The sequence below is a fragment of the Anolis sagrei genome, chromosome 2, assembly GCF_037176765.1.
Source record: "Anolis sagrei isolate rAnoSag1 chromosome 2, rAnoSag1.mat, whole genome shotgun sequence".
Taxonomy (NCBI): domain Eukaryota; kingdom Metazoa; phylum Chordata; class Lepidosauria; order Squamata; family Dactyloidae; genus Anolis; species Anolis sagrei.
Window position 1 is genome coordinate 138863747 of NC_090022.1, and position 14923 is coordinate 138878669.

The following is a 14923-nucleotide window of genomic DNA, read 5'->3' on the forward strand; positions in this document are numbered from 1 at the left end:
ATCTGTGTTAAGGGGGAACCATAATGCTCTTTATGGCCATTGAGAAGTCCATTGGGCCTGAACCAAGTGATGGGAGTGAGTCTTAGAAGTAGTAAGTGCCGCTGGAACATGGCCGTACAGCTCGAAAAACTCACAGCAACCCAAAAGCGGTAACACTTGGAAAGTATAGCACTTGGAAGGAGCAAGATGAGAAGAAGCACCCTGGCAAAGCTATTTACAAGGACTAGGGAGTTCCAGAAAAGAGTGAGATTATCTGCTTTAATGTTTTATCCTTTGCTGCCAAACCGCTCAAGAGAACACTTTCGTATACTTTCAACACAGATTAATTGCCACTTAACACCCTTTAATCACCTTTGTAATTCAATCTATTAAATAATAATACAAGACTGACTTTCTCCCCCACCCCTAATATTTAATTGTGTAGTGAAGGGGAATGTATCGTTGCCATTTGCCAATCAATGAGGTAACATTCTGTTCTGTTCCTATGCATTAAAAGAACGGAAAGTCATGGGTGAGGATTATGACTAATATGAAGATAGAAATCATCACCTGCACACCAAGCTATAGTTGGTTGCAAAGTTGCCAATCTTATTTCTGATCCTAGTACAAGAATATCTCTCTCCATGCATGTGTGACTCTGTGCCTGTGTATTATTTTGTGTTTGTGTTAGTACAGGTTGTCTCTGAGCTACAAACATCTGACTTACAAATGACTCACAATAAAGAACGGGGGTGAGACAACAGGAACTGAGAGAAATCTACCCTTTGAAAGGGAAATTCTGTCTTGAAAGAGTTTTCATGGGGAAAATGTGTCTCCACTGAAGCTTTTTCACCAATCCATGTTTCCACAACAAGCCAAATTTTTCAGAATTCAATTATCACAGGGACAGAAAGTGAGGTGATATCTTCTTAAGAAGGACACAGTCAGCAAAGCGAATGTTACAGGAGTAGTAACCATTCCCTATGCTATCCAGACCTAAAATTATAGATTTATTTGGCTGGAGTTACACTTTAAAATCCTTCAGAACAAATCTACAGAACCTATCTTGTTCTTTAACTCTTTGTTGTGGGAGGGGCTGCAGACCATGTGATCAGACCTGGGTTTGTTCAGGACTCAGACTCCATTTTAGAAACAGTTTGCTTTAGAATTCAGCAGAAATCGTATGCTTAGAGACTTTAGTGTGCTTTGAGAGTCTAGTGAACTTTCAGACTAGACAGAGACTCTATTAAACTCTCAGAACAGAGTGATACTTTATATTATGGACTGTTGATTCTAAGAACGATGCCCTGTCTTATCCACATAGGGAAACGACGTCAAATTATATCTGTAACTGGACTGATAAACAAAGTACTTGTATGGTGAATACATGAAGTTTGTGAGTAAACCAACTATGTTACTTTTAAAGAAGTCTGCTTATTTTTGTCTCTTAAGAGCATGATTTAAAGACAAATATATTTTAAGGGAGTAGATGTTTTGGGGTAACTAAAAGAACACTTCTGAAACCCTGCTATATATATGTATGTTTTTGTGCATTGACATCTCTTTGTCTCTAAAAGTTCAAAGACATGCCTAGGTACATCAGTTGAACAGCTGAGAAACCTAATTGCCTTGCACAAATTCCAATTTTATCAAAAGGTTATGGCATCCTTTTTCAACACGTTGTGGCTTCTATCAAGGTCATGCCTTTCCAAAGATCATAAAATCTCCAAAAAATTATAGAGATTTTCAAAATATAATTATCGTACATTTAATAAATGAACTCAGACTTGTGTAGGCAGGAGCTCTGCTCCTATATGGAAAACTTGCAAGAGGATTTTACACTATGGCGGTGTATGGACTTCTAGACCTAAGAGGGTTAGGATAATCTTTGGAGAAAGCTTCATTCATCTTAATGTAAATGGAAGTAGATGTGATGTAATTTAGACCCTTTCTACACTGCCGTGCAAAATCCGGATTATCTGCTTTGAACTGGATTATATGGCAGTGTAGACAACCTCACAACCACTGAGGATGCCTGCCATAGATGCAGGTGAAACTTCAGGAGAGAATGCTTCTAGAGACTCATATAATGCAGCTCAAAGCAGATAATGCAGATTATCTGTTTTGATAATCTGGATTATATGGCCATGTAGAAGGGGAAGACACCAGATCTCCTTTTGAATCATTATTGCTGTAATAATATGTAAGTTCCAGAGCAGAAGGGAAGAACTTTTGACCCTCCTGAATTTCCATCTGTCCCAGTTATCAGAGCCAGTGATCAGGAATGTTGGAAGCTAGTGTTCAACAAGCCCAGAAGGGCCATGGGTTCTCCATCTATTCTTGCCTTATGGGATTTTAATGGAGTGGGAGAGGTCACTGTTGATTTTGTTCCACAGGTGAGGATCTGAGACCAAGATGTCCGACTCCTATGTTCCATTGGAATGGACATTTGCCAGTTGCACACCACTGTAGACTGCTGCAGATGTTTCTCCTCTGTGCACGGGTTGGCACCACAGTTACATCCAGGCTTCTTTGTAGCCCCTAATGCCAGCTAACCTTCAGAATGTAGTATGGGATGCTGTAGAGTAAGTACTGGAAGATGCTGTGCTTTATTTTCACAACTTTCTCCCTGAAGACTGAGGAACATAGTTTTTATATGGCCTGTAGTATTTTCCCCTGTAGGGTTGTGCTAGCAAATGCTCTCTTACTGTTTCCAAGTAGTGGAAATTCTAACTGCACTTGCCTTTATCACTTGTTTCATTGTTTGGGTCTGGATAAAAGTTAACACCAAATAATGATGTAGATTGCAATTATCATTGCTTGGCATTGGCATACTGGCTGGGGCTGGTGGAAGTTGTAGTCCAACCCTGTCTGGAAGAGCACATGCTTCCTAACCTGGATTAATATATCATCCTGACTTTATCTTCCCTACAGATATGGATTCGGTACTGCTATTCTGTCTGGTGTTATTCGTACTTGTTCTCGTTGAAGGGTCCCAGTGATGAGGATTGGTTTCCAAAGGAGCTGCACTCATGAAAAGAAAAAATATACACGGTAAGAGCCATGTATGCCAATTTGTCAAGATGTCAGAGACATGCTGGAAGAAAGAAGCAAACAAAAGATGGTTATTCCATTAATTTGTCTTTTGATCCAATTCTTCCTGGGGAAAATCCTTGATTTGACAGCAGATGGGTCACGAGGCCACATGACTTACGAATTACCACATATAAGGAAAATTCCTTTGTTCAAATATTAACTATGTAGGCATAGAACGTATCTTGGAAATGGCAATTCTGCAGTGTTCTCAACATGATGGGACTAGAATTTATTTACCATATGGATGAAGTGGAAGAAGTAAAAAGGTAAAGGTTTCCCCTGACATTAAGTCCAGTCTGGGGGTTGGTGCTCATCTCCATTTCTAAGCTGAAGAGCTGGTGTTGCCCGTAGACACCTACAAAGTCATGTGGCCAGCATGACTGCATGGAGCGCTGTTACTTTCCCACCAGAGCAGTACCTATTGGTCTACTCACATTTGAATGGTTTTGAACTGCTAGGTTGGCAGAAGCTGGGCTGACAGGTGAATATGGCTGTGAGGAAGGAATAGACAGGTTCTCATAAGGGGGTTTAGCATTGTCCATATAGGATGTGAGAACTCCCTTGATGCTGAATCCAATATGGTTTCTGTATTTTCTAGTAAGGTATATTACTCTAGTCATGAGGTATAGTGATATGCTTCTTAAACATGTTTGGGTTCTATAAAATGTATGGTGCCATTGGATATTATGCTGCAAGACAGAAGAATGAGTGTCCCTCCAGCCAGTGTTTGACTGCCATTACTATGTGTTTACCTCCCAGCTATACTATTGGGAGCTGCAATCTCACACCAGTCCATAGATTCCCAGCTCCTCAAAATCTGTCTTCTGCATGGAAATGAAAACAATGGGCTTCATAATAGAGTGTAAAAGTTACTTGAATCTCTCCTGACGTTTTGTTCACATCTATGGCAGGCATCGTCAGAGGTGTGAGTGGGGTTTATATATCTGTGGAATAATGTCCAGGGTGGGAGAAAGAACTCTTGTCTGTCAGAGGCAAGCGTGAATGTTGCACTTGGCTACCTTGATTAGCATTGAATGGCCTTGCAGCTTCAAAGCCTGGCTGCTTCCTGCCTGGGGGAATCCTTTCTTGGGAGGTATAATACAACAGTCAGCAGAGTGATCTTGTCTGCTGTGGACTCATTTTGTTGTGTTTTGAATAATAATAATAATAATAATAATAACAACAACAACAACAACAACAACAACAACAATAATAATAATAATAATAACTACTTCATTTTTATACCCTGCCTCCATCTCCCCGAAGGGACTTGGAGTGGCTTACAAAGGGACAAGCCCGGATAATACAGATTAAAACATAGCACAATAAAATAAAGTCAAAACCAACCCAGCAGGTAAAAACATATCAATAACAAAGTAAACATCATAAAAACAATATCATGGCTGAATGATAATAGATGCTGAGTTCAGAGGGCTTAGAGTTTGCGCAGTGGTTCCTAAATAGAGCCAAGGGAAAGTGCAAAATCGATAAGGCCGGGATGGGAGGGTAATGTCCTTAGACATTAAGTGTCAGAATTACAGGACGGGAGGCCAAACTAAAGTGCAGGAGCTTTGGTAAGATAGGGCCAATTCTCTGGTGAACTGACTAGTCAAAGGCAGTTAGCTGGCCCTGATTGTTTCTTGTCTTGATTTTTTTATAGTGTTGTTTTTGTAGTATCAATGTGAACAGACTGCTGGAGACTTTAGTGAACTTGCCAGATCGGTCCTGTGCTACTGTTTCTTCCATTCAGTGCAACTGGAATGTGTAATTTGTATCCAGACTCTCATGTCATTTATGCTTGAAATTTTTCTCAATGTGAGTTTTTCCCCCCCTAGTTCTTTGGGTGGGGGAGCTGTGCCCGTCTGCCCAGTGCGAGCATTAGGACCTTGCGGAAAGCAGACACTCTAGCCCTGGATTCCAGGCTGGCTTGCCTTGGTGACGTAAGCCAGAAGCCCTGTCTCCTCTCTCTCTCTCCTCACTCTCTCTCTCTCTCTTTCTCTCTCTCTCTCTCTTTTCTGTGTGTGTATGTGTGTATGTGTGTGTGTGTCTCTCTCTTTCCCCTCTTCCCCCTCCCTTCCCAAGCTCACTAACATTAAAGCGAAAATGCTCCTTTCTGTGCCTCCTCGTGCAGGAATTGCCACTTTTGGCTACAACAAGAGCAACAAGAAGGTAAGGAGCCAATCCAGCATTTTTCCTCTCCTCCCCCCCCACCCCCCACAACCAGCCCCCTTCTGCTTCCTATTCCCAAGATCTTGGAAATGTCCTTGGCTCAGACAGGGAGGAGAGGCGCGGGGAGCAAAGGGTTGGCCTCCCCTGAATCTCCAAAAAGGAGGATTGTGCTAATTTGTGTGGAAAGGCTGGCAACAGGGCAAGAAGCCTATGGCGGGCTGGGTGATCTTGGCCCCTGTTCCCTTGGTGACCCCCATCCACCCTCTTTCACCAAGGCCAGTCTTCCCAAGGGCGAGTTGGAGCCTGGAGTGATGAGGGGGGAGCGGAAGAAAGGGGGAAGGAAGGCCGGACAGAGCAGAAGGCAGGGGGGCAGTGGAAATCACAGCACTTTGTGGCTCTCCCCGGCCATTAATGATCCCCTGGGTTCCCCCGGAGGGTGGGTTTGGGTGACAGGAGAGGAGAGCGGGCGATGGCGAGGGGAGGGTGGCCCCTCTGCTCCAGGAAATGGCAGGCAGTTCACATTTTTCTCCTGCATGGGGTTCCCATCAGGATCGGAGGGAGCCAGGCCTGCTCTGTTAACCCTCTCCTGGCCCCTTCCTGGGTGGTGGAGACTTCTGAGTCCACCTCCCACTGGGTGTTTTTCTGGGTGGGGTTCCAGGATGTGGTTTCTATGGCATCCACGTGTTCGGAGGAAGTGTGTGCCATAAAACAGGCTTCAGTCCCACCGCCCCAGCCTCCCTCCCTCCCTCCTTGCCCGCCCCACTGCCCTCCCTGATCCCAGTGCCTTGAGCCAGGCAGGAACACCACCACACGTGGCTGGGGAGATGGGGCATTCTGGCCGCAGGAGGATGCCGTGGAGCTGTCGTGAAGGGGGGATCGTGCCCATCGCCTGCTCCCCCTCTCCTTGGCTGAGCTGTCATTGAGAATCAGAAAGGCCTTCTCAGGTTGGCAAATAAAGGTTGGCTGCCATTGGGTTGAAGACTGGAACCTAGATGAGTTGTACCTCCATCATGAAGTATCTAGTTGAGGTTCAAAATGGGGCTATTTACAAGTCTGGATTTGGGAACCCAGCATTCTGGCATTTGAAAATCTCTGACTTCTCTCCATTGTTGGTTTACTGTGACCTTGGGTGCATGTTTTGCAGAGTAAAAAAGCATGGTGGGTGAAAAGGACACGCTCCTTTATGTTTTATTTTTCTGGTGGTGGGCACAGGGCTTGGTGTCCTCTCTCTGCAACTGGGGTCAAATGTTCTACAATGAATGTGCAATTTGTGGCCATTGTAGGAAAGAGGTTGCACTTGAAATCTAGGATGGAAAGCAAAGGCCAAATGTGTGTTGATGAATTGTGTTTCTCCATTTCAAGCACTTCAAAGATCCCCCGCTCTCTTGATTGTTTTGTGCTCATTTGACCATGTTTTCCCCTTTGAACCTGAGTGACATTCTCTTATCCTGACCCTTAGGTGTCCAGGATGTGTAAAAAAAAGGCCGATGGGCAGGCACAGGCTTTTTTTTTTTTGTATTGGAGAGGTGGCTGACTGTGCCATTCAGATATATCTCTGGGTTATGGACACATACACTGACTTGACCTAAAACCCATTTAAGGACAAATTTGCCAGCAATGCGGGTACAGTTAATATAAGCTGTGAGTCAAAGCAAAGTTGCTGCCACTTTTCTAGGGGTGTTGTGTACATGTTGTATAAATGTTTCCTATCTCTGCCACCTTATGCACCACAATTTGTACATTTGTGAATTTATTTATTTGCTTTATTGTATCATTTTCCTGTCTTCCAAATGGGGGCTCAGAGCAATTCCCCACAAGAAACCCAGATACAACCTCAAAGACAAAAAGTTGTAATGGTAAACAATGCCTGTGTGAGTTCTCGGCATCTGTGTTTATTTTAAAAGTACATTTATTATTAGATTGGCATATCTCTGGCTTTTTTTTTTTTTTAGTGAACTGGCATTTCAGTTCATGGTTTTGGCCCTGTAGGTTCAGGTTCGCTTTGTAGAAGTAGTTTTCCCAGTGGAAAGTGTGGAAGAAATTGGCCTCCTTCTGAATGTACACACATTCGTGCTTTAGTAAACAGGCATAACTATATGCTTTTTTCTGTACCAGATGATTTTATGTATACATTTAACTCATATGCTAGATCTTCAACCCATAGAGGTGTACTGTTCTGAGCTGGGACAATCATGGCTGTCTCTGTGAGTGTGAAAGAGAGCAGACAAGGATGTGTATGATATATGTAGACCAGTGGTTCTCAACTTGTTGGTCCCCAGGTGTTTTGGCCTACAACTCCTAGAAATCCCAGCCAGTTTCTGCTGTTAGTATTTCTGGGAGTTGAAGGCCAAAACATCTGAGGACCCACAGGTTGAGAACCACTGGTGTAGACTAATGCACTTGTGTGACCATAGGTAGGAGAAATGCCTTTTGCGTTTTAATTGAATGGTCAGGACGCCATGGAAAGCCAAGTATGTACAACAAGTGACTTTTGCTTGAAATAGACAAATCGTTTCCTATTCTGTAAAATGTTAAGCCAGCAACACTATTATATTTAACTCCATTTACATGGAAATAAAACCTGTTGATTGCAACAAAATTTAAATGGTGAAAACCAATGAAGCTAAACATGTTTAGGCACAAAACTAAGCAGATTCTGGATTGTATTTTGTGTTCTTCTAAGCCAATTCACATTCTGTAATGAGAACCCCACCATCTTGGACCATTTCCTGCCACTCCAATATTTTAGTCTTGAGTAAGTGCTGGAGTGTGTGGTAGCTCAGCACCAGTTACTTTTTTTTTTTTTTGATGCAGTAAATAATCTAGATCCAGCTCGGAATGGTACTCTTGTTAATTTTTGATACTGTGTCAACTCTAGGTATCTTTCATAATGACTTGGAGAAATTGGTTTCATAGTAGCTCGAAAAGGAGAGGCAGACTCAGTAGTGGTATTGGGGAAGCTTTGATCAGACACATATCATCAACCTATGGTGTTTCTCGCATTCCACCTTCTCCCCCATTCCTCTTGGAGGGATTTTCCAGAGCTTTGATTTTGTTGCTATCATATGATAATGATTCCCAACTCTTATCTTTCTTTTCCATCTGTTTCCTTTCCATCTTCATTTGGAGTGGCCTCAATGATAGCGAACAAAAAGAAAGTTAATCCAGGCAAGGCTGAAGTGCTCCTAGATAGTGGAAAGGTAGGCTAGGGAATAGAGATTCAATTTGTGCTGGATGTGATCAAACCTCCTTTGGAGACTCAGACCATCTATCTGGGTATCTTCCTGAATTTATTACTAAACCTAGATGTCCAAGTTCTGTCAGTGGCCAGGATTGAATTTTTCACTGAACTGAGTCTCGTTCATCAACCAGGAAATACCTGATCTTGCCTAAATGATGCATACATTACTTGGCTCATGTAAGGTGGTCTTCATGGGGCAGTCTTTGAAGAATATTTGAGAACTTCAGCTGATTCAAATATTGCAGGACTTGACTTTGTGAAACTTTTGTTAAAGCAGTCAGAGTAGCTGCATTTTTCAGCCCAGTTATAAAACACTGAGCATGCCAGGACCAGGTTATTTGAAATATATCCCAAATAGACTACTGCAACATGTTCTACATGGGATTGCCTTTGAAGACTATTCGGAAGCCAGATTTCTCACTGGAGTGGCATACAGGGAGCATACAACCTCCCTGTTGTGTCAGCTCCACTGGCTGCCAGTCTGCTACCGAGCACAATTCAAAGTGCTGGCTTTAACCTATAAAGCCCTAAATCAGTGGTTCTCAACTTGTGGGTCTCCAGATATTTGGCCTTCAACACCCAGAAATCATAACAGCTAGTGAACTGGCTGGGACTTCTTGGACTTGTAGATCAAAACACCTGGGGACCCACAGGTTGAGAACCACTGCCTTAAAGGTTCTGACCCAGCATACCTGTCCGAATATGTCTTCCTTTATGAACCAACTCAGAGGTTAAGACTGTCTGGGGAGGCCCTGCTCTCGGTCCCACCTCTTTAGCAGGTGCAACTGGTGGGGACGAGAGACAGGGCCTTCTCAGCGATGGCCCCTCGGCTAATGGAACTCCCCAGTGAAATCAGCTCCTAGTCTCCTGACCTTCAGAAAGCATGTTAAAACATGGCTTTGGGACCAGGCCTTTGGCCAATTATGCACTGCAATAAGTGATGGTGAAAAATGTGCAATGACTTTTTGACTATGATCTCGAATTGTGTGGTTTAATAATGTGTTTTAATCTTTATATGATTTTAAATTCATGTTTTAATGTAAATGTTTATTTTATGTCTGTTGTGTATATGGCATCAAATTGTTGCCTTTGTAAGGCCACTCTGAGTCTCCTTCGGGATAGAGAAGGGCGGGATATAAATACTGTAAAATAAATAAATAAATGAATGAACGAATAAAGTACTCTTCTATGTGAACTTGTTGTCATGTGCCTTCAGGTTGTTTCCAAGTAATGGCAACCCTATTGCTGGCTTTTCTTGGCAAGATTTGTCCAGACGAGGCTTGTCTTTGTTTTTCTCCTAAGACCAAGGGAATGTGGCTTGCCCAAGGCCACCGAATGGGTTTCCTTGGCCAAGTGGGGATTTGAATCCCAGTCTCCCAAGTTGTAGTCCATCATGCTTCCTGACCCCCATTTGAACTTGCCTGTATTTTAAGACCCTGGGGGACAGATGGCACAGCCAAAGTCCTGCTTGATGGGGCTGCAAGATGGGCTTCTCTAGGATGACCCCCAGGTTCTGCAACTCCTTTTCAGGGGAGGCTGGGCTCTTGCCCATGCTGTTCTCCTTCTGTCAGGCAGCAGAGATGTGCTCATAGAGGCAAATATGTAAGTCTTGCTGTATATGCTTTTCTATTGGTATAAGCATTTTAAGAGGTTGTAACAAAATATGTATATTGTTGTATTTTTCAGTAGTTTGTTGTATCATGTACTAATCAAGAGTTTGATTTGTATTTTATTATTGTTCCTTGCCTTGAGCATCACTAATGGGGGGAAGACAGGATGCAATTTTTTTTAAAGAAGAGTGTTTCACAAATGTAATGATAGACAGGATATGAATTTCAAAAACAATTGGGCTGTTTTATGTCAACATTGTGTAAGCTAAGCAGCATAGCAGCAGAGCTCACAGATGGTGATTGCAGAATCTTCTGTGAATTGTAATGATTATAAAAATAGGATTTGGGTCATTTTGGATCATTAGAGGTCACTGTAACTATGGATTTTTGTGTTATGTTGCTAATAATAATAATAATAATAATAATAATAATACCCCTGCAAAGGTAGTGGAAAATGAACACGCAAAAATACTGTGGGGCTTTCCAGACTGACAAAGTTTTGGAACATAATATCCCAGACGTCATGATTGTGGAAAAGAAAAAAGTTTGGATTATTGATGTCACCATACCGGGTGACAGTCGCATTGAGGAAGAACAACAGGAAATACTCGGCTATTATGAAGACATCAAAATCGAACTGCAAAATCTCTGGCATAAACCAGTACAGGTGGTCCCAGTGATCGTCGGCACACTGGGTGCCATGCCAAAAGATCTCAGACGGCATTTGGAAACAATAAACAGTGACAAAATCACGATCTGTCAACTGCAAAAGGCCACTTTACTTGGATCTGCACGCATCATTCAAAAATACATCACACAGTGCTAGACGCTTGGGAAGTGTTAGACTTGTGATTTGTGATACAAAATCCAGCATATAGATCTCATTTGTGTTTTTGTGTCAGAATAATAATAATAATAATAATACTTTATTTAAATGAAGATTTTAAAATGCCACCAGAGTCAGTGTGTTGAGCATTGAACTAGGACTTGGGAGACCAGGGCCCAAAGCCCCACTTGGTCATATTCTCTCAGCTGCAGAGGAAGGCAAAGCAAGCCTTGTATGAACAGATCTTGCCAAGAAAACCCAGTGATAGGACCTCCTTAGGATTGACATAATTTGGAAATGACTTGAGGGCACATGACAACAACAATATATATAGTAAAGTGAAACCCCAGCATTAACTTGAGAACTGGGCCCAAATGAGAACGAGGAATGTAAACTTTCTGGGGTTATGTTCCCTGAGTCCTGGTTCATTTTTATTTGTGCAGAGCTTGGTGGATTTATCTTTCTATGGGGTCCCTTAGCCTACATTATTGGCTGGGGCATTGGTATATCTGTGCCTTGTGTCATTTTTGAAGGAATTAAATATTCCATTTTGTAAGCCTGTATGAGATGCTCTACTGGCAGCATCAATATATATTTCCTTAAGATTATTTAAAGGCAACTTCTCTCTACAGATAGAATGGGTGCATCCTTTGAAAGTAAAGGAAATTTTGTGCATCACAATTTGCTGACTCTTTGCAGTTATTCTTTGATAATGTGTAGAAATACATTGTTCTGGAAACAGTTATTTAAACTCAGCTGGAGTTCTTGATCAGTTCTAAGCTTGAAAAAACATTTAAAAGTTATGCATGCAGTTATCATTGAAGGTTTTCTTTTAAATAGATCTTAACCTAAGAATATTTATTATTCAACATAATCTTGGTGAAAGCAACTCAGGGCAATGGACATGTTTTTCCCCCTTGTGTCCTCATGGTTTATTTATTACATATTTACCTTGCCTTTTCAACAAGAAAGTGAAGAGTGGTATATATGGTCCTACCTGCCAATGGTCTGTATTAGCGTTATGATGTAGTTTAGTCTGAGAGATCGTAATTTGCCTAAGTTCACCCAGTATGTTTCATGTGTCAATGGGAATCAGGAATCATGCCTCTATTTCTCAACTTACTTCCTACCCTTTATGTTTCTGCTGTTTTGCCCACTTTCCTGTTCTGCCCCCAAAGCATCCCATGTACATTTATTATCTGTACATCTCTCTTTTACTTTTCTTGCAAACAGTTTTTAAAACATCATCAACAGCCTTTCTAAAATGGTGTCAGGTTGGAATAAGGGTGGGAGAGGAAGTCTGTAGTCTAAAATGATGAAGGCCCTGAGCCATGAACCAGAGATCCCTTGTTCAAATTTTGCTTCTCTTCTGAACTCACTAGGATTATTTTCCAGCTTGTTCCTGCATTTGAAATTCCACTTCATGCTTCCTTTCTCTCCCCCCCCCCCCCGCGAAATATCCCAGCAAAACCAGATTTTGTGCACTCCTCTCTGTTGTCTGTGTTTCAGACTTTGTGATTTGTGGCTGCTTCTGCTGTAATAAAATGCTGCTTCAGGTAGCCTCTCTAGTTTAGATTGGCAGAGTGCCTTAAAGAGCTTCTGTGCCTTTAATTAAAACACCTCCTGCTTTCAGGTCTAGCTTGTTTTTACTGCTTCCTGATTAGTGCCAGCGGACAATTAATGATAACCTAGATTACTGTCCCTGGAACTGGCACCTCATATTGCCTAAATTCAGTTTCTAAGAGTCTGCATGTTTGCACGCATGTATGTGTGCATATGCGTACACAAAGTGTTGAGAACTGGCTTGAAGTAGCATGTTTCTTTCATTCGTTTTTGAATGGACAAGTAGCAATATTTCTCAATCAATACATAACACCTACAACGGGTGTGTATCCCCGCTAGTTCTTTTAGACCTCTCATCGGCTTTCCATACCACCGACCATGGTATTCTTCTGGAATGTCTGGAGAGGCTGGGAATTGGAGACACTGTTGTGATCATACATCTCAGGCAGGTTCTAGATGGTGGTGCTTGGGGATAGCTGCTCCTCAAAAAAAAAGGAGTTATGTGGCATTCTGTCCCCAATGCTTTTTAACATTTACATGAAACCACTGGGAGAAATCATCCAGGGGCAGGGTGCTATCAGTACGCTGATGACACCCAAAAATATTTCTCCATGCCTTAGCCTCAGCTAAGGTTAGCATGTCTCCTCTGAATGAATTCATAGAGGAGGTAATGAGCTGGATGAAGAAAAACAAATTGAAACTGAATCCAGATAAGACAGAGGTGCTTCCCATCAAAGGTACTAATCTGGGGAATGGAGGTGTGTCAACCAGTCATGGATGGGGTTACACTCCCCCTGAAAGATTGTGTCCGCAGGTTGAGAGTGTTGGATCCATCCCTCCAAATGTCAGTCCAGGTACATGAACCAGTCAGGAGTGCTTACTACCAGTTTTGATTCATATACCAGTTGTGTTCCTTCCTAGAATTAGAGGGCCTGAAGATAGTAGTACTTACCTGATAATCTTAAGGCTGGACTTCTGCAATGTGCTTTACATTGGGCTACCTTTGTACCAAGTTTGGAAACTCCAATTGGTTCAAAATATGGCAGCCAGAAATTGATTACAGGAACATCCAGGAATGAGCCTATTACACCTATCCTAAAGTCACTCAATTGGCTGCCAATTAGTTTCCGGGCAAAGTACAAGGTGTTGGTTTTGACCTGTAAAGCCCTACATGGTTTGAGTCCAGATCATGTTTTTCTGTACAATCCTCCCTGAAACGTCACCCAGAGGACCTTTTCATCGGCTGCCCCAAGACTGTAGAATGATCTGCCGGCAGAGCTCTGACAGCTGGTTCAGCCGCTGGAATTGAAGACACAAGTGAAGACCTATCTCTTCTAGCAGGCCTACCTAGATAGTTTTAATGATGAATTTTAAACTCGTGTTCTGTGTTTTAATCTCTGTTCTATGTATTTTAATTGTATTTTATAGGAATATGTTTTAATGTGTATATTTTAAAGAAATACATTTAATATGTGTATTTATAGAATTTTTACAATGTTGATGTGTTTCAACTATGCTGTAACCTGCCTCAAGCCACAAGGAGAGACGGGAAAGAAATAAAATTATTATTATTATTGTTATTATTTCAAAAATCATCATCCCACCAACCCTCACTTTGCCACATCCGAAACTGAGAATGGGACAATTAAATGAGGGTTATCCAAGGAGCAAATAGTCATCTATTTGCCATCTATGACTGTTTGGGAAATGGTTATTTATTTATTTATTTGTCGTGTCAGAGCAACGAGTCCATTATATTACATTTCTAACAGAACAGAGCAAAGAAATAGAAAAATACAAAACTTGTGAGTTTGGTAGTTGGTTAAATGTCCTTTGACCAGTATCTGGCCACTTGGAGTGCTTCTGGTGTTGCTGCAAGAAGGTCCTCCATTGTGCATGTAGCAGGGCTCAGGTTGCATTGCCACAGGTGGTCAGTGGTTTGCTCTTCTCCACACTCGCATGTCGGGGATTCCACTTTGTAGCCCCATTTCTGGAGGTTGGCTCTGCATCTCGTGGTGCCAGAGCGCAGTCTGTTCAGTGCCTTCCAAGTCGCCCAGTCTTCTGTGTGCCCAGGAGGAAGTCTCTCATTTGGTATCAGCCATTGGTTGAGGTGCTGGGTTTGAGCCTGCCACTTTGCTGAACATTCAAGGAAGAAACTTCTAATGAATTATATTGATTGATGTTACATTGTTGAATGCTTTCTGCTTGCAAGCAGATATTATAGGGGAATCTTTGCCATGGAGGTGGTGTAAAGCAATGTTATTTTGGGTGCAGTGTCTTTATTCCATCTTTTGGCAGTGGTGTTTTAGCCATGTTAAGAGGGCTCTGGCATAGAAGGAACCTTCTTCAAGACTTATCCCGCTCAGTGATGAAACAAGCATGAATAATACTCACTTAGTTTTACAGGGTTGCTTATATGGATGATAGAACAGAGCGTTC

The 14923-nt window shown here is 42.1% G+C and overlaps 1 protein-coding gene across 3 annotated transcripts in view; it reads left to right on the forward strand.

Moving 5' to 3' along the window:
* The first annotated feature begins 4996 nt into the window (after positions 1–4996).
* Positions 4997–14923, forward strand: part of RBMS2 (RNA binding motif single stranded interacting protein 2) — an 80850-nt gene continuing 70923 nt past the window's right edge. Inside the window, exon 1 of one of the 3 annotated variants that reach the window (XM_060764067.2) lies at positions 4997–5244. In XM_060764067.2, the coding sequence (XP_060620050.2) occupies positions 5101–5244 (144 nt within the window). In that variant the 5' untranslated portion in view covers positions 4997–5100. Of the gene's footprint in view, positions 5245–6009; positions 6203–14923 lie in introns of those variants that run through there. The other 2 variants (XM_067463917.1, XM_060764068.2) reach the window with 2 other exon arrangements.